Source organism: Equus asinus, chromosome 26, assembly GCF_041296235.1.
Source record: "Equus asinus isolate D_3611 breed Donkey chromosome 26, EquAss-T2T_v2, whole genome shotgun sequence".
NCBI classification, from domain to species: domain Eukaryota; kingdom Metazoa; phylum Chordata; class Mammalia; order Perissodactyla; family Equidae; genus Equus; species Equus asinus.
This window is the reverse complement of record NC_091815.1, coordinates 42,688,894-42,709,061: the sequence shown is the minus strand read 5'-3', so window position 1 is coordinate 42,709,061 and position 20,168 is coordinate 42,688,894. Positions and strand designations below refer to the sequence as shown.

Below are 20,168 nucleotides of genomic sequence, written 5' to 3'. Positions count from 1 at the left end.
AGGGTCCCTATTGGAGGAGGAAGTGCCCTTCTGAGCCGGGAGGCTGACTTTTGGGTTTTAACCTTTTTATTGTTTAACATGAGAAACACTGAAACTTGCCTAAGTCCAATAGATCCCAAGTACTACAGAACAGCGAGTCACCTGGCCCCCCAAGCCTTCCCTTCCCATATTTCAGCCAGCCGCTGCGCTGACATGCTTTTCCAGGTGGGCGAACTGAACCTAACAGTGGGGGAATTCTAAGGAGGAAAGCAGGGTGCGGGGGAGTGAATCCTGTCGGAGGAAGCAGGATCTGTAAAGAGGGGAATCCTGCCTCAGTGGGGAGCAGGATGGGGGGGCAGGTGAGCCCTGTCTGAGGGAGGAAGCAGAGTGTTTGGGGAGAATTCTGTCAGATGGGGGAGAGCAGGCCTGTGGGGGGTGGGGGGGATCCTGTTTGAAAGAAACATGGCGTTTTTGTGGGAATCCTGTCTGAGGGGAAGCAGAGTCTCGGCAGGGATCGTGTCTGAGGTGGGAGCAGGGTCTGTGGGAGGAGATGGTGTCTCAGGTGGGAGCAGGGTCTATGGGAGGGGATCGTGTCTGAGGTGGGAGCAGGGTCTGTGGGAAGAGATCCTGTCTGAGGTTACTAGGAGAAAACTCGAGGGACCAGTGCCTCGGGGCTGGTCCCTGCGTTGGGCCTTGGCCCCCTGTGCCGGGCTCCTCGGTCCTGAGGTAGCCAGGCCAGGATGAGGCTCGGGGCAACACCTTTTGAGAGGACGCAGAGAGCCTGGAGTGCCGGCGCGTCTAGCTCTAAGACCTGCCTCTACCTCTCCAGGCCTCGCACACATAGGGGCTGCGGGACAAGCGGGGCGCCGCCTCCCCCTGCCCCAGCCCCCTAGGCGCCCACGTGCGGCGGCCGAGAAGAGTCTAGCCCTACAGGCCGGGTGTGGCCCTCGTGGCCAGCGGGGGTCCGCGGGGCTTTGTTTCTGCGCCTGCCTTTGTTCCAGCCCCGGCGCGGCCCCCGAGGCCCGGCCCCGCCCCGCGGCTCCCCTCCCCACCCCTCGGCGGCGGTGCTTCCACCGGGCCACGCCCCCTCGCCGCCGGGCCCGCCCCTTCAGTCGTTTCCCCCGGGCCTAGCCGCCGACACTTGCTTCCTTCCTCTGGTAATCGGGAAGGAAAGTGTTGCCTGGCAGTAAGCGGGGTGAGGTGTGGCCTCCTTTAGTAGTATATCCTGCGCACTTTTCACGACCCCCTCCACACACACAGGGCCCCAAAGTCCCCGAGGGAGGTGGGGAGGAGTGACCATATTTACCTGGCCCCTGAGGTAGACACGGGGTTGTGAGGGGCCGGACAGTCAAAATAACTAGGTGATGGTACAGAGTGTGGGAGAGGACTCCCCTTGGGGCTCCCAAATACCTGCAGGAAAGACAGTTCATGCAGAATCAATAAGTGCAAAGGCCCTGAGGCAGACCAGGCACATGGGGAGCAGGGAAGTGAGGAGTAGTGGGAGGTGCCTAGAGGTTGCTGGACAGCTAGCCTGCGGATAGGTTGCGTCCTCTGATTGCCCCTGGTTATAGGCCCTTCACTAGACTCTGGCAACTGGTTTCAACAGCCCGCTAAGGCCCATGCTCTTGTCTCTAAACAGTCCTTCCTTTCTCCTTCTGGGCCCAGGACCTTCCTTCCTAGAACCTGGCAGCCACACAAACAGGGTGTGGAGTGTCCCCTTACCAGGTGCCAGTAGCGGGCCTTGGAGTGTCCCCTCACCACCAGGTTTTGGGCCACTGCCAGCCTCATTGTCCAATTGGGGAAACCAAGGCTTCTGGAAGTGCCAGGACAGCAATGGGGGAGGTGGATCAACTGGAAACCAGGCTCAAGCAGACTCAGGGAAGCATAAGGGGGCATCCTAGGACTGGCTGGGCCACAGTGGACATACAGGAGGGCAAGGCCAGGGCAGAACCCTTGCTCAGAGGTCCTTTTTTTTTTTTCCTTTTTCTCCCAAAACCCCCTGGCACATAGTTGTGTATTTTTAGTTGTGGGTCCTTCTAGTTGTGGCATGTGGGATGCCGCCTCAGCATGGTTTGATGAGTGGTGCCATGTCCGCACCCAGGATCTAAACTGGTGAGACCCTGGGCCTCTGAAGCGGAGCACACAAACTTAACCACTCAGCCACGGGGCCAGCCTCTCAGAGGTCCTTTCTTAGGAGCCAGCCTATTCACAGGTCCAGAGGTATACAGCAGGACATGAGTACCTCTTGGCTCTGCTCCCGAGGTAGGCCAGACTGAAAGTCAGTGTCACCTTATACTCTCATCCCCTGTGCTCCTTGCCTGCCCTTTACAGCATCTCACCCTTCCAAGTTCTGGACCACTGGAAACTGCCTCTATGCTGGCTTTGCAGTCGGGGCTCCAGGTAAAACAAAGCGTCGGAGTCACTCAGACTGCACCCAGGCCAGCCAAGGCCTGCCCACTGCCCCTTTGGGGCACCTGCCTGCAGACAGCCACCGTCTCTCTCTCTTCCTTCCCCAGACTCTACACCTGCACCTGGCTCTCCATCCAACTTCGGGTGTCACCCCCAGAGCCACGTCCTGGAGAGGTCTTGTGGCTGCGTCATTCCAATCTCTTGCTCCATGTTCACAAATTTCATTCAGAAAGTAGACAGTTGTGATAGTTGCACAACATCATGAAAGTATTTCATATCACTGAATTGTATACTTCAAAATAATTAAAAATTTTATGTGTAATTTACCACACACATAAAAATCAGATTTTGATGAGAGTCATGGGGTCTGCTCCTGCTGATTTTGATCTCACTGCTCTGCTCCAGCTACACAGCTACACAGGCCAACCCATTGTTCCCATTGCACTTGCTGTTCCCTCTCCCCAGAATGTTCTTCCCCACCTCTTTCTGGCTGGCTCCTTCTCTTCCTTCACATTTCAACTAGAGTGAATCACAAGGACATGACTTCCAAACAGTTTGTGCTCACTGCTGCATCGTCCATGCCTAGCCCAGGGCCCACTTCACAGTAGGCACTCAGTAAATGTGTAAAATTCATGGAGATGATGACTATCTTGACCCTGGCAGTTTTATAGGCTACAAGATGAGGTTTGAGTTCTATTACTTTTTAAACTTTTTAAAAATTTAGTTAAAATTCATATAACATCAAATTCATCATTTTAGCTATTTTAAAGTGTACCTTCAGTGGCATTTCATACATTCACAATGTTGTGCAACCACCACCTCTGTCTGGATTCAGACCATTTTCATCACCCCAAAAGGAAACCCTGTAGCCATCAGCACTCACTCCCCATTCCCTCTCCCACCAGCCTCTGGCAACCACTAATCTGCTTTCTGTTTCTATGGACTTTTCAACCTTTTGATATGATATATAATTATATAATATAATGCTTATAATATGTAGAGAAAAGCACACACATCATACGTACAATGAGCAACCTGGGTAACCAGCTCTGATAGCAAAAAACAGAACATCTCTGGCTCCCAGAACCTCTTCATGCCCCTTGTAGTCCCCGCCATCCTGACTTCTCCCACTGCAGACAAGCTTTCCTCGTCTACTCATGAAACCACGCAGGGTTTGCACATCAGTGTCTGGCTTCTTTCTCTGAGTGCACATCCGTGTGGCTGTGTGGCCTTGGTTCCTCCCATGTCCTTGTGTAGGGCACCATCAGACAAATACCCTGCATTTGTTTACACATTCTCTTCTTGACTGCGCTTGGGACTTCCTCCTGCCTGTGCTGTTATGAACACAGCTGCTGCACCATACATGGCTTTTGGCTGGGTTTTTCTTTCATTGTAATGAGCTAGCGGAAGGTTTTAGCAGAAGATGGCATGATCTGATTCCCATTTCAAGGGTCTCAGGCAGGGACTGGATGGCTGGGAGATGGAAAGCAGAAGATAAGCATCCTGGCAAGCCAGGCAGAAAAGGCACTAGATCCTCTAAATACCCTTCAAAATCACTGTAGCTCTTCCATTAGTTTCCTATGGCTACTGTAACATATTACCACAAACTTGGTGGCTTAAAACAAAAATTTAATTCACAGTTCTGGAGGGCAGAGTTCTGAAATCAAAGTGTTGGCAGGGCCACACTCCCTCTGAAGGCTCTAGGACAGAATCTTTCCTTGCCTCTTCTAGCTTTTGGTGGTTTCAGGGGTTTCTGGCCTTGTGGCTGCATCACGTCAATCTTCAAGGCCAATGTCTTCAAATCTGTGTTCCAACTTCATATTGCCTTTCCCTCTGTGTGTTATTGCTATGGCTGAATTGTATCATCCCACCCCCCCAAATACATATGTTGAAGCTCTGCCAATGTGATAGTATTTGGAAATGGGACTTTTGGGAGATAATTAGGATTAGGTGAGGTCATGAGGGTGGAGCTCTCATGATGGGATTAGTGTCTTGTTAAGATACCAGAGAGCTTACTGTGGTCACAAGACATCATGTGAGCACACAGCAATATTGCAGCTTCCTACAAGACAAGATCAGAGGTCTCAGGATAAAATCTACCTTGCCAGCACCTTGATCTTGGACTTCCCAGCCTCCAGAACTGTGAGAAGTAAATTTCAGTTGTTTAAGCTATCCACTCCATAGTATTTTGTTACGGCAGCCCGAGCAGACTAAGACAGTTTTGACAAATTTCCCTCTGCCTCTCTCTTATAAGGATCCATGTGAATTTACATTTTGAGTCCACCCAAATAAGTCAGGATAATTTCTCCATTTCAAGAGCTTTAATCACAATTGCCAAGATTCTTTTTCCTAAGAAGGTAATACTTCCAGGTTCCGGGGATTAGGGTGTATATATCTTTGGGGGCCCTTTTTCCGCCTACTGCAGTCCACTTTTCACAGATGGGAAAACCAATCCCCAGAGAGTAGAAGGAGTTGTCCAGAGTGCCACAGCCTGTATGTGTCCAACCCAGTCCTGGGCTTGGCAGGTGCCCCTTCCATCTGCTGCCTTCCCGAGGGAATCTGTGGCCCCCAGGGAGGGCAGGCAGGGAAAGGACAGGAGACATCCAGAGTCCAGAGTTTCATCCCTTTCCTTGCAGAGAAACCAGGGCTCCTGGGAGACATTACTGATTCCAGGACTATACAGGGAAACTCCCAGGTGAGCCTGGAATACCTTGTTATGCCCCAAAGTAAGTAGTACCCAAAGAATGAGAGAAATGTGTTAGAAGGACACAGAAGCCAAGCCTGATGATATATATAACTCAAGCATCAGAAAAAACAATGACTGGGGCTGGCCCCGTCCCCGTGGCCGAGTAGTTAAGTTCGCACACTCCACTGCAGGCGGCCCAGTGTTTCATCGGTTTGAATCCTGGGCACAGACATGGCACCGCTCATCGAGCCACGCTGAGGCAGCATCCCACATGCCACAACTAGAAGGACCCACAACTAAGAATATACAACTATGTACCCGGGGGCTTTGGGGAGAAAAAAGGAAAAAATAAAATCTTAAAAAAAAAAACAATGACTGTCATTGACTGACACACAATGAATCCACTCTATGCATGAGTCCTTAAGGGTTCTCAAAAGAGAGAGCCAGAAAAAGGTGGCCATCTGTCACCATATGATGCTGCTTTTAAGCCAGCCCCTCACTCTGAGGATTCAGCACTGATCCTGCCCTCCCAAGGGGAACTGTATTTCAGAGGAACATATGGCACCAGTTCTTGCTTAGATAATTAAAAGTTAGAATTCGGAAAACATTTCCTAACCAGTAATGAGATTCCTAAGCTGGCCAGGATTATCTGTCGTGTACATTATGAGGTGAATGGAGGGAGTGTTGTCAATGTGGCTGTCTGAGGAGGGACACGTGAGTGGGTAGTGGACAGTCAGGTTGCCACTGCCACCATTAGGGTCAACGACGTGGAGATCCCCCAAGGAATGCAGTAGGACCCACTCAACACCCCTTGTGAGGGGTTCTAGCCAAGAACGTTTGGCCTGAAACCCAACAAGTCTTTATTTAATTAATTAATTTATTTTTTGAGAAAGATTAGTCCTGAGCTAACATCTGCCACCAAGTCTCCTCTTTTTTCTGGGGAAGACTGGCCCTGAGCTAACATCTGTGCCCATCTTCCTCTACTTTATATGTGGGACACCTGCCATGGCATGGCTTGCCAAGTGGTGCATAGGTCTGTACCCGGCATCCAAACTGGCAAACCCTGGGCTGCTGAAGTAGAATGTGCGAATTTAACTGCTGTGCCACCAGGCCAGCCCCCAACAAGTCTTTACATCTAACTTCCCATCCACGGGAACTACAGGGGATGTTGGAGGGAGGGAGACTAGCAGCCAGTGTGCCCATCCAGAAGGGCTGATGTCCTGCCAGAAACCAGGTCCACCATCCTCTACCAGTGCTCTTAGAGGGGACTGTAAATTTCTAGCCAGACACCAGATCAGTGGCTGCTGGGGCTGGAGCAGAAATGGATGCATACTGCACAGAGGAAATTTTAAGGGGAGGGGAAAAATCTTTGAAGGGTACCTGCCATGGGTGTATTTTTTTTAAAGATTTTATTTCTCCTTTTTCTTCCCAAAACCCCCAGTACATAGTTGTGTATTTTTAGTTGTGGGTCCTTCTAGTTGTGGCATATGGGATGCCGCCTCAGCATGGCTTGATAAGCGGGGCCATCTCCGCACCCAGGATGTGAACCTGCGAAACCCTGGGCCGCCTGAAGCAGAGCCCTTGAACTTAACCATTCAGCCACAGGGCCGGCCCCAATGGGTGTATTTTATGGCATATAAATATATACTTCAACACAACTGTTAAAAAAGGAGGGAAGGTCCAAAGAAGATATGCAAATGGTCTGGACAATAAGCCTATGAAGTCATTAAGAAAATGCAAATCAAACCACTATGAAATACCTATCCATACCCCACTTAGGATGGCTATTTTTTTTTAAAAAAAGGACAATAACAAATGTTAGCATGGGGGCTGGCCCAGGGGCGCAGAGGTTAAGTTCACACGTCCCATTTTGGAGGCCTGGGGTTCGCTGGTTCAGATCCTGGGTGTGGACATGGCACCGCTTGACAAGCCACGCTGTGGTAGCCATCCCACATATAAAACAGAGGAAGACGGGCATGGATGTGAGCTCAGGGCCAGTCTTTCTCAGCAAAAAGAGGAGGATTGGCAGCAGATGTTAGCTCAGGGCTAATCTACTTCAAAAAAAAGAGAAGAAAAGAAAAGAAAAAAAGAAAAAGAAAACGTTTAAACAAATCCTTGTACAGAAATGTTCATACCAGCACTATTTACAATAGCCAAGGGTGGAAACAACCCAAATGTCCATCAGCTGATGAATGAATAAATAAATGTTGTATTTCCATACAATGGAGTCTTATTCAGCCATAAAAAAAGAATGAATCACTAATAAGTGCTGCAACTTGGATGAGCCTTGAAAACAATATGCTAAGTGAAAGAAATCAGACACAAAAGACAAATATTGTATGATTCTATTTATATAAAATATCCAGAATATGCAAATTCATAGAGACAGAAAGTAGAGTAGTGGTTGCCAGAGGCTGGGGGGGCGGGGGGGAGGAATGAGGAGGTACTGCCAGTGGGTACAGGTTTTTATTTTGGAGTGAGGAAAATGTTTTGGAACTAGAGGGAGGTGATGGTTACACAACATTGTGTCTATACTAAAATCCACAGAATTGTTCACTTTAAAATGTTTAATTTTGTGTTATGTGAATTTCACCTTACCTTAAAAGGAGGGAGTGGGACTTCTTGATCAACAAGGAGCAAAGGATTTGAGCAGTCCTGAATGGGTCCCAGGCAGAGACAAACCAGCTGTCAGGGCCTGTTTGCGAACAGCTGGTGACCTGGGGCTGTGGACCAAACACACTAAGGAGAGAGGAAACTTCTGAAGAGCAGGGAACTAAGAAATCAACCTTGTTTTTAAAAGATGCATTCTAGGCCGGCCCCATGGCCCAGTGGATAAGTTCTTGGGCTCTGCTTTGGTGGCTCAGGGTTTCACCGGTTCGGATCCTGGGCGTGGACATCTGAGGCGGTGTCCCACATGCCACAACTAGAAGGACCCACAACTAAAAATACACAACTATGTATCGGGGGGCTTTGGGAAGAAAAAGGAAAAATAAAATCTTTAAAAGATGCATCCTGAGGTTAAAAAAGAAGAAATCAGCACGTGAAATAATGAAAGCAATACTGACCCTGGCCCTGAGGTTGTTGAAGAGTGTTAATGGAGGAGATTGCAAAGACCCAAAGCCACAGAGGCCTTGTATGGCTGTTTTACCCACAAAAAGGCAGAGAAATATTTTAATCTTCTTCTTGAGTCCAAAAAAAAGATCTGATTTTTATCTCCTCAAGGCAAAATAATCTCATATGACCATACATATGCAAAATGACTTTCCTTTTGCTCTAATTGCTGTAGAATAGCTGAGCTATTTCCACATGGACAGAAAGGTGGAAAGAATAGTATAAACAGCACTCATTTCTAACCACCTGGAATTAACATAGAATATTTTTGTTATATTTGTCATTTTGTTTTTGTAACAAAATGAAATATTACAGATAAACCTTAAGTGACATTTGACCTCATGCCCCATTCTTGTTCCCACTACCACTATCATGAGTTTCATAGGCATCCATTCAATTAATTCTTTATTTTCTTTTTATGTATTTATGTATCTACAACCAATATATAATACTGTTTTGTGAGTGGGTTATTGCTTTCAATTTATATAAATGATGTCATACATATTCTTCTATATACTGATTTTTCCACTCAACATGGTTTTTCAAACATGTCCATGTTCACACAGATCTAGTTCATTTTTTTTAACAGTTGTACAGTGAATGTATCTTATTTTATTCATCAATTTCCCCATTACTTCAATAGTTGTGCTGTTATAAACAATACTGCAATGAACATCCTTAAAAAAGAAGAAGAAGAAGAAGAAGAAATCAGTGTCTTAACACAAAGAGGGCAGGGTGGAGAAGAGCCCTTGTCATGAGGGAGGGGACTGGGTACGGTGTGGCCTCAGCCACCATGGGCTCCCCAGGAGGACAGCTGAGAAGAGGAGGGCTGGGGTGTTTCTGCCTCAGTTGCTTACCTCCGCAGGGAAGTGCTTTTCAGACCAGAAAACAAGGATAAGGCTCCTGAATGGAAAACAATGAATGATCTAACCAGACAAAATTCACAAGATCTGAGTGGCAAGGGAGCCTGAGGCAAAGTGGCCAAGACCTCCCTCATATTGTGTGATTCCATTGATATGAAATGTCCAGCACAGGCCAGTCTGCAGCAACATTAGATTAGCAGTTGCCTGGGACAGCGCTGGGAATGGGGACTCACAGTGAACGAGCGGAGGGATCTCACTGGGGATGATGGAAGTGTTCTATAAGAGGAGGGTGCTGAGGGTTACACAACATGGTAAATTTACTAAAAATGGTTGGATTGTACGTATCTTGAAATGGGAGAATTATATGAGAGTTGGTGTCCAGAGTGGGGAAAGGCTGCACTGGGTCCGTTGCCCAGCTGGTGAGGCAACCTTACAACCTTATAAACTTGCTGGTGTCAAGCCCACACCAACTCCTATGACCAGGGTGGCAAGAATGTCATGGAGGAGCAGTGGATGTGAGAGGAAGTGACTGAGAAACATTAATTAAAACAAACATTTTAGGGGCCAGCCCCGTGGCCCAGTGGTTATGTTCCCACGCTCCGCTTTGACAGCCCAGGGTTTCACTGGTTTGGATCCTGGGAGTAGACCTAGCACCACTTATCAAGCCACACTGATGTGGTGTCTTACATAGCAGAACTGGAGGGACCTACAACTAGAATATACAACTATGTACTGGGGGACTTTGCGGAGAAGAAGAAAAAAAAAGACTGGCAACAGATGTTAGCTCAGGTGCCAATCAAAAAAAATTTTTTTTAAAACCCCAACATTTTAATCTGGCTTCAGTGGATGGGTTAAACCGGGGATGGAAGAAGAGGCCTTAAGGAACAGAACTGTCCAGGTGTGCCATCTTGAGGGCTTTCCCCTTTGCCTACAAGCTTTACTTAAAAAAAAGTTTTTAACTTAAATTTTGTTTTCAGTGTACTAAAAACAGGACCAAAAAAAGGACAAAACATTTGCTAATTTGGGGACGTGAGTGCTCCAGTGGGTGCAAAATTGTTCTCCGTGTTTCTTGGGTTTTTTAATTTTTCAAAATTATTCCAAGAGCCCAGTACACTTGATTGCGGGGACCCAGAGAAATGACAGTGGTGGTTGCGTTCTTACGATTATTATTTCAGTTTAGGTCTCCCCCTTCCCTAGTGATTTCCTTAGACCTTGTCCATGAGGCTAGAAGGATGTTTTGTCTTTTACATATGAAAGCAAATTAAATCTCTTCTCTTCTCTGTTGTAAATATTCCATACTCCACCCCCACCCCCTTGTAGACAGTCCCTGATCCCTGTCCGGATGTTTCTTTTTTGGTAAGTCCTGAAGGCACCTTGCTTGGTCCCACCCATTGCTCCTACCTGCTTTGTAGGCTCCACCAGAGCCTGGGTCAGGGCTCCCCTCCAGCCCCCTCCCCAGGCTTCGGCCTCTGAGGCCTTTCTGGTACATAAATGAGATCTGGCCACTGCCCCTTCCCCATCCCACAGGTCTCCCCATTTCCTCTCAGTCCTGTCAGGAGGGCTATAAACTCTCCACTGCTGGTACCTGCCTTGCCAGGGGCCTCCCTCAGTCACCAACCTACCTTATACGGGGAAGCATTTTTCCGGGGACATGCTTAGTATTTGACCCCTGGGGTTCCTGGCAGACTGAGGTGTGTGCCTGGGTTTGTGGACGTGCATCCCACATCTAGCACAGCCCAGACATAATCGGATGGGGCCACGCTTGTAGACACTGGGACCTGAGCACTGGGCTTTACCCATGGAGAGTAGCTGCCACAGAGAGGGACCCTGCATGAGATGCCAGAGTAGTAATGGAGGGTGGAGGGAGTTTGGGGACTCTCATTGAGCTGGGAGCAGCTGAACCTTCTGACTTCTGACCTGTGGTGGGAGGGGGGTGGGGTCCCACCTGGGCCAGCTGAGAAGGCCCATTCACTCAGGAGCTCAATTTCTGCTCCTTTCATGTGTCTGTGATCAGTGTGACCTTACAGGTTCTTTCCTCCATGGGCAGCCAGTGTCGCCTGCCCTTTCTCATCCTCCGCAGCCTCCAAGACTCTTGGACCTAGCCTGGAATTTTCAATATTTGCAGGCCACATCAGACACTCCCTGGCTTATTATTATTATTATTATTTTTTGAGGAAGTTTGGCCCTGAGCTAACATCTGTTGCCAATCTTCCTCTTTTTGCTTGAGGAAGATTGTCACTGTTAACATCTGTGCCAATCTTCCTTTATTTTATGTGGGATGCTGCCACAGCATGGCTTGATGAGCGGCGCTAGGTCTGCTCCTGGGATCTGAACCTGCGAATCCTGGGCCGCTGAAGTGGACTGTGCGAACTTTACCACTACGCCACTAGGCTGGCCCTCTCTGGTTTATTAAACTTGTGTCCTCAGCTACACTATTTATTTCTTGAAATGCCCTCAACCACTGTGACAGTCTTTGGAGAGAAAAGCTAAATAGATGTTTTCTCAACTCTCGTGATGCTGGAGGCTGCAGCTCCTCCCTCTCTTGCAGCCTAAGAAGGGTCAGGATTTGGATTTTTTCCCTCCTGCCTCCCACATCCCTTCTGGGCCAGGTCCTCCATCTCATCCTCATCCACTGAGACCTTCTCTGAGGCCACTCATGTCCTCTCCTTCCTACCCTGAATCTGTCTCCTTCTGGCCTTTCCTGCCAAGGTCTGAGCAGCCATTGCTGCTTTCTGGGCCTCCTGCTTTTGCTACCCCACTAGGTCCACTATCCTCCCTGTGGTCCTTTAAACACACAGATGTGCTGCCACCCCTGCAATCCTCACAGCAGTCGCCTCATAATTCTCTCATCTGCCTCACCCTCCCTCCTCAGAGCCTTCACACATGCCTTTCTACCTACCCTGATGCTGTTCCAGCCATGTCTGGACAGTTGGTTTCTTCTCTCACCCCTTCAATCCCTCTGCTTGTAGGATGGGGGAATGAGACCACCAAAGTGCTTGATAAATGCTAGTAAGGCAGAAATGAGGCATTCAGCAAGAGAGAAGCAGTGGGAGGGTATTCATCAGATGGGAAAACAGTGGCATTTATCACACACTTACTGTGTGGAGGCCCCCAGTCTCTGGCAGCTGTATTCATTTTCTACTGCTACTTAAATTACCACCAACTCAGTGGCTTAAAACACCACCCATTTATTAGCCCACTCTTCTGTAGGGGAGAAGCCCAGGCAGTGTCCTCTGCTCCAGGTCTCACAAACGCTGCAATCAAGTTGTGGGCAGGGCTGGGCTCTTATCTGGAGGCTCTGGGGAAGAATCTGCTTCCCAGCTCAGTCAGGTCGTTGGCAGAATCCAGTTCCATGCAGTTGTAGGACTGGGGTCCCTGTTTTCTTGCTGACTGTTGTCCCGGGCTCTTCTCAGATTCTAGCCCCCCGACCCATTGTCAAATGGCCCCCTCCACCTTCAAAGACCCTGGAGTCCTCCTCCTACTTCAAGTCTGTTTTCCTTTTCTGCCTTTAAGGACCCTTATGACTACCTTGGGCCTATCCAAACAATCCAGGATCATCTTATTTTAAGGTCAGCTCATTAGCAACCTTAATTCTATCTGCAATGTACTGTAACTATTCACAAGTTCTGAGGATTAAGGCATGGAATTTCAGAGGGGGGATTTTTAGAATTCTGCCCCCCCCCAACAAGATGATTTACAATGCCCAGAATCCTATGGAATCAGGCCCAGGGTAGGGTGAAGCAGCTGTTGGCACCTCCATTCCTGTTTGGGTTGTAGCAGCAGCAGCTGTCTGTCGAGGTGAAGGACACAGATGAACCCCCACCCTCACTGGCCCTGTGATAGAAGATGGGGGGCCTTGAGGTCAGGGAGGGTCCCTGGGGGAAGTGGTGGCAGCTGAGCTGTGTGAGAGGGTGCTACAAATGGAACTGTACTGGCTGGCCTCGAGGTGGGCAAAGCAAAGAGCCTGAGGCCAGAGAGAAATGAGCAGTGACAGGAATTGGGGAGGAGAGGGGTCATTGAAGTTGGATAGAGCAGACCCAGTGAGCCAGGTAGGCCATTGCCAGGGGCCTAGATTCTGAACAAGGACAATAAGGCCATTAGACTTCGGTTTTAATGAGGTTCCTCAGGGTATGGGCCATCAGATGGGGATGGTGGCTCCCCACCAGGCAAATCCCCTCCCCCCACTCCCTTCAACACATCTACAACACAGCTAGCCAAGGTGGGAGGCAGGCACTCTGCACTTGTCCCCATACTGGAGGCTAAGAAGTCAGACCTCTCCTCCTCCCCAAGTAGGACTCCACACCTGCCGCACAAGGCATAGGTGAGGTGAGATGCCAGGGGATGTTCTGACCTTGAGGTCCAGGCCCTGGTGCCTCTCTCCAGCCACCGAGTAGAGCATAAGGCCAGGCCAACAAGCCACTCCAGCCTCACCATCTAGAAGGCTCGGTTCATGGACGTCCTAGACAGCCAGCCCCATCTCAAGGCCCTTGCAGACCAAGGCTGTTCCCTCTGCCCAACAGCACTTCCCACAGATTCCGTTCCCTACAGTGACTTCTGGTCTTTGGAGGCCGGCTGCTCACCACCCTCCTGGCAGACGTACCCCCGTCGCCCTTTCTTTTCTGAGCCCCGGCCCCGAGTGTGGCGTGCAGACGGCGTCCAGCTCAGTATCCGTTTATTTACGTGGTCACCACTCGCCCTGAGCAGGTGGGCAGGGGCGGGGAGGGGTGGGCTGCCGCCCATCTAACCTGGGACCGAGGCTCGGGGAGGGTAGCATCCTCTCCCGCACTCCGGCCGCAAACGCCGGTGGGGTATCTCGCCTGCGTCCATGCGGGGCTGGAGTCCGAGGGGCCAGGGGGCGAGCCCTTCTCCCACTCCCACCCGCGCTACAGAGTCGCAGCTGCCTTTAAGCCGGCGAGACACGCCCGCGCACTCCCCACCGCGCCTCCGCTGCCCGCGGACAGACACACAGGCGCCGCCCCCGCCTCCCTCTATGGCCGCGCCGGAAGCGTGCTCTAGCCGGAGTTTCCTCGCCGCCAGGTGGCCCCAGCCTCTGTGCATTTGGTTCCGACTCTAACCAGAACCGGAAGTGCGGGCGGGCAGCGGCGGCTTATCTCCATAGAAACACCGGAAACGTGCTCCGACCTAGCGCTACCTAGCGCCGCAGGGGTTGCGCACTTTGGTTCCGTGGGCGTCGCGGCCCGGAAGTGCGGCCTTAGAGGTGGTGAGCGGGAGACTGCCGCGGCGCGGCCTGGTCCCTGAGGAGGAGCCGGAGGTGGGGTCGGGCGGGCATCCCCCTGCAGCAGGGCCCGCGGGGAGGCCGGGGCGTGCCAGGGGAGGGGCGCCCGTGCTAGGCTCGGAAAGCATGCTGCGGACGGGAGGGGGCGCTGCAGGATGTGGGCCTGGCGCGGGCAAGGGCACGGAGGCGGGAAATAGGTCGGCCGGGGCCGGGGCCGTGCAGCCGGAGCGGGTCGGAGAGCGGGCTGTGGGCTCGGGCAGGGCGTGAGCAGTGGCGCAGGGTACGGGAGAGGGTGCTCCGAGCCAAGCGCATGGCGCAGGTGAAGGCGTGGCACGAGAATGCGGCGCCATGCCTGGGAGGGTGGGCCTGTTCTGAGGCGCCAAGAAGGCCCTGCTGGTGTGGACAGGAGTCGGAGCCCGCCTGGGAGCAGGGCGCGGTGGGTCGGAGAAGGGCTCCAGCCCTGCAGGTCGATGCGCAGGTCGATGCGCAGGTCTCTGTCCCCATCGCCCGGGCACGGATCGGAGACCTTTGGATGCTGGTGAATGAAGACGGGGAGGGTGCTTGTGGCAGAGTAACGGCACGAGCAGACTTGGCTCGTTTGAGGAATTGCCAAGAATTAACTTTCGCCAAGGAGGGGTCTGAGCAGAGGGTCCCCATCTCTCAGGTCTCTTAGGTCTGAAGAGGCTCCCCCTGGCTGTCGCGTGGGGAACTGCGCGGGAGGGGGGCCCTGCATCAGTGTAGGCCAGCGGTACCGCTGCGGGCGAGGTGTGCAAAGTGGTCTGAGCGGTCAGACGTGGAGCATGCAAGAAAAGGATGGGTCTGACGCTAGCAAGGGAAAGGCGATTTGGGCAAAAAGAGTCAGAGGGCGTGAGTCTGAGACCCCCACTAGACCCTGAAGATTAAGAGAGGCCTCACTCTGGGGCTGAGTGACCCTAGCTGAGCCAGGCTGTTGGATAGTGGGCGGGCCCCAGGGTGCATCCTATGTCCCAACTCTCCTCCCGTAGACTGGAGGTGTGTGGGGCCTGGGTGGAGGATGAGCCAGGTCTCCCATCCCTGTTTGATAGAGGGGAAACAAGCCCAGTGAGCTTGGTGCTTTTCAGCTTCCCCACCCCTCCTCTTTCCTGTCCCAGAGAGTGGGCAGTGCTCAGATTACAAGGCCACAGTTTGGTGAGAAGTGTCAGGATTGCTCAGCCATGCTGATCTCCAGGCGGCTGCTGCTCCACTCGTGCCTACCCAATTACACACCCCTGCACAGTCCACACAAACCTCCTCCATGCTACACTCACACCCTGCGTCCCATAGGTCCCACTGAGAATCCAAAAAGCACCTCTCTTCCCGCGTGCTGGGGTCTGCCAGAAACCATGTGTTTTCCTCCTGTGGGGTACCTGCTAGGCTAAAGCTGAATGCACTCTCAACCCCTTGTCACTATGCATACCCTGAATCGCTAAGCCCAGGAGACAGGTAGTGCCACCGACCCCTGCAAAGACCTCGGTATTCATTAGTCAACTTAACCCTGTTCTGAGGCAGCAGACCTGTTCTGCACAGGGCCTTGCATGCTCTAAAGTTGAGGGATATGGCAAAGGGTGACCAAAAGAAGCCTCGAGTCGGGGAGTCACAGCTAGCCGGGTGGGATGTGGATGAGGCTGGCAGCCAGTTCTGGATAGGGGTCCCTGCCTCCCTGGGAGTAGGACATGGGGAAGGCTTATGGATATTAGAGTTAGGGGAAGGGTGGGTGGGTAGGCTACCATAGGGGAAGCTGAGCCCTGGACGGGGGCAGACCTGTAGTATCCCTAACGGTCTCCCAGGGGTGCGCTGGGGGCTGCGGAGGTGGAGGGAGCTACAGAAGTCCTGGAGTAGGGGGAGTCCTGCTGTGTCCTGTGTGTTGGGACCAAGGACTTCGAGGGGCGGTTAGGGAGGGCTGGGGTTCTGAAAGCCTGGTGGTGTGGTGTGCCCTTGAGCCCTGTCCTGCGATAAGGGCTGAGGGACATCAGTGCTGGGGCAGAGGGGGGTCCTGGGCTGACCTCCCCCCACCCACACCCCCTCGTCCAGTGCAGATGGCGGCAGCAGAGGCGGTGCATCACATCCACTTGCAGAACTTCTCTCGCTCGCTTCTTGAGACCCTCAATGGGCAGCGGCTGGGTGGCCACTTCTGCGACGTGACAGTGCGCATCCGCGAGGCTTCGCTGCGTGCTCACCGCTGCGTGTTGGCCGCCGGCTCGCCCTTCTTCCAGGACAAGCTGCTGCTTGGCCACTCCGAGATCCGCGTGCCGCCGGTAGTGCCCGCGCAGACCGTGCGCCAGCTCGTAGAGTTCCTCTACAGTGGCTCGCTGGTTGTGGCGCAGGGCGAAGCGCTGCAGGTGCTCACGGCCGCGTCGGTGCTGCGCATCCAGACCGTCATAGACGAGTGTACGCAGATCATTGCCCGTGCCCGCGCCCCCGCCGCAGGCACCCCTGCGCCCGTGCCGCTGCCCACGCCCGTGCCCCCGCCGCTCGCACCTGCGCAGCTGCGCCACCGCTTGCGCCACTTGCTGGCCGCGCGACCCCCAGGCCACCTGGGTGTCGCGCATAGCCGCAAGCAGCGCCAACCCGCGCGCCTGCAGCTGCCCGCGCCCCCCGTGCCGGCCAAGGCGGAGGGGTCGGACGCTGACCCCACCCTGCCCGCGGTCCCAGACGACGGCTGTGACGACGACGACGAGGAGACCGATGACGAGACCGAAGGCGAGGAGGGCGAAGGCGGCGGCCCAGGCGAGGGCCAGGCGCCCCCTTCTTTCCCCGACTGCGCCGCCGGCTTCCTCAGCACAGCCCGTGACAGCGCGCGCGAGGAGCCGCCTGCGCCCGCCGGCCTCTCTGACTACGGCGGCGCCGGGAGAGATTTCCTTCGGGGGGCCTCGGCGGCCGAGGACATGTACCCCGACAGCTACGTCTCCGCTTGGCAAGACGAAGACGGCACCACCGCCGAAGGCTGTCCAGCCGAGACCTCGGCCCCGCCCGACTGCGTCCTGTCGGGACCCCGCACGCCCGGTGTGAAGACCCCGGGGCCGCCCGTCGCGCTTTTCCCTTTTCATCTGGGCGCTCCCGGGCCGCCTGTGCAACCCTCGCCTGCGCCCTCCGGGCCGGCCCCTGCGCCCCCGCCCACCTTCTACCCGCCACTCCAGCCGGACCCGGCCCCCAGCGCGCCTCTCGGGGAGGCTCCGGCCCCGCCCGCCGCCCCGTCGGCCACCCCTGCGCGCGCCCCGGGTGCGGAGCCGCCCGCCTATGAGTGCAGCCACTGCCGCAAGACGTTCAGCTCGCGGAAAAACTACACCAAGCACATGTTCATCCACTCGGGTGAGCCGGGGTGGGTCTCAGCCCCTTGGTCATTGGAGATTCAAACGTGAGGGGGAGCGGGCACTGACGCGGTTGGTTGCTCTTTCGTGACCCCAGGGCAGTCTGGAAATTGAGCCCCCGAGTATGACGCGTGTAGGGGTGGGGAAAGCCCCCTTACATGGAGTAGCAAACACTCCTGCCGCCCCCCTACCTCGCTTTATTGCGGCAGGGGGAATCTGAAGGCTGCGTTGGGGAGCAGGAATCAGCCCAGAACCTTTGGAAAGCTGGTGGTGGAGCCTTTGGTCATCACGATGGAGTGTGGGATGCGCAGGAGGGATGGAGTCTTGGCAGGGGAGATGTGGCCAGGTTGGGGAGCAGTGCTTCAGGGAACCTCCTGGGTCTTCCCGAATGCCAACGGACCCAATGGAAGGGAGGGGGCGTTCCCTGGCCTAGAGAAAGCGTGGGGGAGCCGGCAGAGAGGCGGCCTGATCAGGGCTGGAGGAGGGAGATGGAGCTGCAGTATGGGGACCCCACAGCTGCTGGGGAAGGAAAGGGAGGCCTCCTCGAACCTCAGCTATGGCTGTGTCAGGGAGGTGGCTCCAGTCCTCAGTGGCTGGGGGAGAAGTGGAGAGTGTGCCCGGGTGGTGTGCTGGGGGTTGTGGAGCGAGGGCCCAAGGTGGTGCCTGGCAGGTCCTGGGTGTGTCGTCGCAGGGAGGGTGCAGGGTGCTCCCTGGGGGCTGAGGTGGATGACACGGGTACGGAGCTGCATGTGGTTAGGCAAAGTGAAGATTTGGTTGGCAGGCCAGTGGGAGTGGAGTGGGGAGTTCTGCAGGGCCAGGAATGTGGGATTTCACTGTGAATGGTGAGGAAGGCATCATCAATGTTGTGAGCTGGAGAGTGACTGAGGTGTGATTTACAGTTTCAAAGCTCCACCTGGCTGCCTTTCGGACAAGGAGAGAGGGCAGGGGGTGCCAGGGGGGTACCAGTCAAGATTTGCAAGCTTTGTTTGGCCTTAGCCAAACAGGTGCCAGGCCTGGTTGGTCTGGGGAACCCTCTGCCAGGCACTGCCCTGCAGCCCCCTGCCACTGACAGAGATTTTTTATTAATACCTGATGACTTTAGGGGCCAACACAGCCCACCTCCCTTTCTCTGATCCAGGATGGGGGCTGCAGCCTGCTTTGTTACCCCGGGAACATTATAGTGGCCAGCAGGCAGGGGTCCTGGGCAACAAGAGGCTTCCAGTAGGAAGGGGGGAAGGTATGCCTAGGTCTCTTCCAGTGTAAGGGTGCTGGGCCTTGCCAGATTGTCCCCAGAATGGTGGCCAAGGATAAGTTCAGAATGCTCTATGGGCATGCCAAGAATGGGGGAAGGGGAGGCCCTGCCCTGTGCCAGGCCCCGTGTGGATTGGGGCGGGGGGAGGGGCAGTCCCTGGAGGTAGGGGGAGACCTGAGTGGTTAGTCCCGTTGGGCAACGATGTCCCAGACAGGAAGGGTTCCCAACTGGGAGAGTACTTGTGGGAGTTGGGGGACCTTGACAGGCAGTGGTATCCCTGTATGACAGTAAGGGTCTGAGAGAGGGGCGTCCCATACTGGGATATATGTGGGGGTCCCTGTTAGGCAGAAAGGTACGGGAGTGAGGGGTAGTCCAGGAGTGGAGGGGGTGTCCCTGCCGGGCAAGAGGATTCGTGGTTGCTGGTTGGCCTGGGAGTGGAGGGGAGCCCCTGCCCGGCAAAGGCGCCCCAGGCCTCCTTCCCAGCTGACTTGTGCGTGGCCGCCCTGTCGCCCGCAGGGGAGAAGCCCCACCAGTGCGCAGTGTGCTGGCGATCTTTCTCGCTGCGCGACTACCTGCTCAAGCATATGGTCACGCACACGGGCGTGCGCGCCTTCCAGTGCGCTGTCTGCGCCAAGCGCTTCACGCAGAAGAGCTCGCTCAACGTGCACATGCGCACGCACCGGCCCGAGCGCGCGCCCTGCCCCGCCTGCGGCAAGGTCTTCTCGCACCGTGCGCTGCTCGAGCGCCACCTGGCTGCGCACCCGGCGCCCTGATCCGGGCCTGGGGCCTGGCCACGCCCGCCGTGTGACTGACCACGCCCCCCGCCGTCTGCCTCCCCCACTGAGGGGTCTGGGACACCCGGTGGGGCTAGGCCACGCCCACTGCATCGTCCCTGCCCAGCGGAGTCACACCCGCTGTGGTGCCTCCACCACGTTCCCGCCACCAGACCACACTTTCCCCGGAGCGCAGGCCCTCCCCATGCTTCCACCCTTTCCTCCAGACCTGACCAGTGGCCCAGCCCGCCTTACTCTTATCCTCCTGCCTACTCGAACCCTTCCGGTGGTGGCTGGCTGTGGCTGGGGATGGTCAGGGACTCGACCCGCTCTGAGAAATGGATCATCCCCAGCCTGAACTGGGCGTTCACACTGTTGGAGCCGGGGCTCAGGATTCGTGGCTCGGACTTCGCCTCGCACCCTACTCCCTCTGCCCCAGTGTCATGCTGGGCCAGGTCCCTGGCTCCCCACTCCGAGCTACCCTTCCCTCATCTGAAGCCTAAGGAGGCTCAGGTGGGCCCATCATGGACTGG

At 54.2% G+C, this 20,168-nt stretch overlaps 1 protein-coding gene across 6 annotated transcripts; it reads left to right on the top strand.

Annotated features, from left to right (window-relative positions):
- Positions 1 to 91: 91 nt before the first annotated feature.
- ZBTB45 (zinc finger and BTB domain containing 45) lies at positions 92 to 19,635 on the top strand. 6 transcript variants are annotated; one of them, XM_070498920.1, is made up of 3 exons: positions 92 to 204; positions 16,339 to 17,611; positions 19,379 to 19,635. In XM_070498920.1, the coding sequence occupies exons 1-3, from the start codon at positions 193 to 195 to the stop codon at positions 19,633 to 19,635; spliced, it is 1,542 nt and encodes a 513-aa protein (XP_070355021.1). In that variant the 5' UTR covers positions 92 to 192. The 6 variants fall into 6 exon arrangements, with proteins under 6 accessions (XP_070355021.1, XP_044616119.1, XP_044616120.1 ...); XM_044760184.2 differs by lacking the exon at positions 92 to 204 and adding an exon at positions 14,166 to 14,320; XM_044760185.2 differs by lacking the exon at positions 92 to 204 and adding an exon at positions 14,205 to 14,320 and having other exon boundaries at positions 16,334 to 17,611.
- Positions 19,636 to 20,168: the final 533 nt, after the last annotated feature.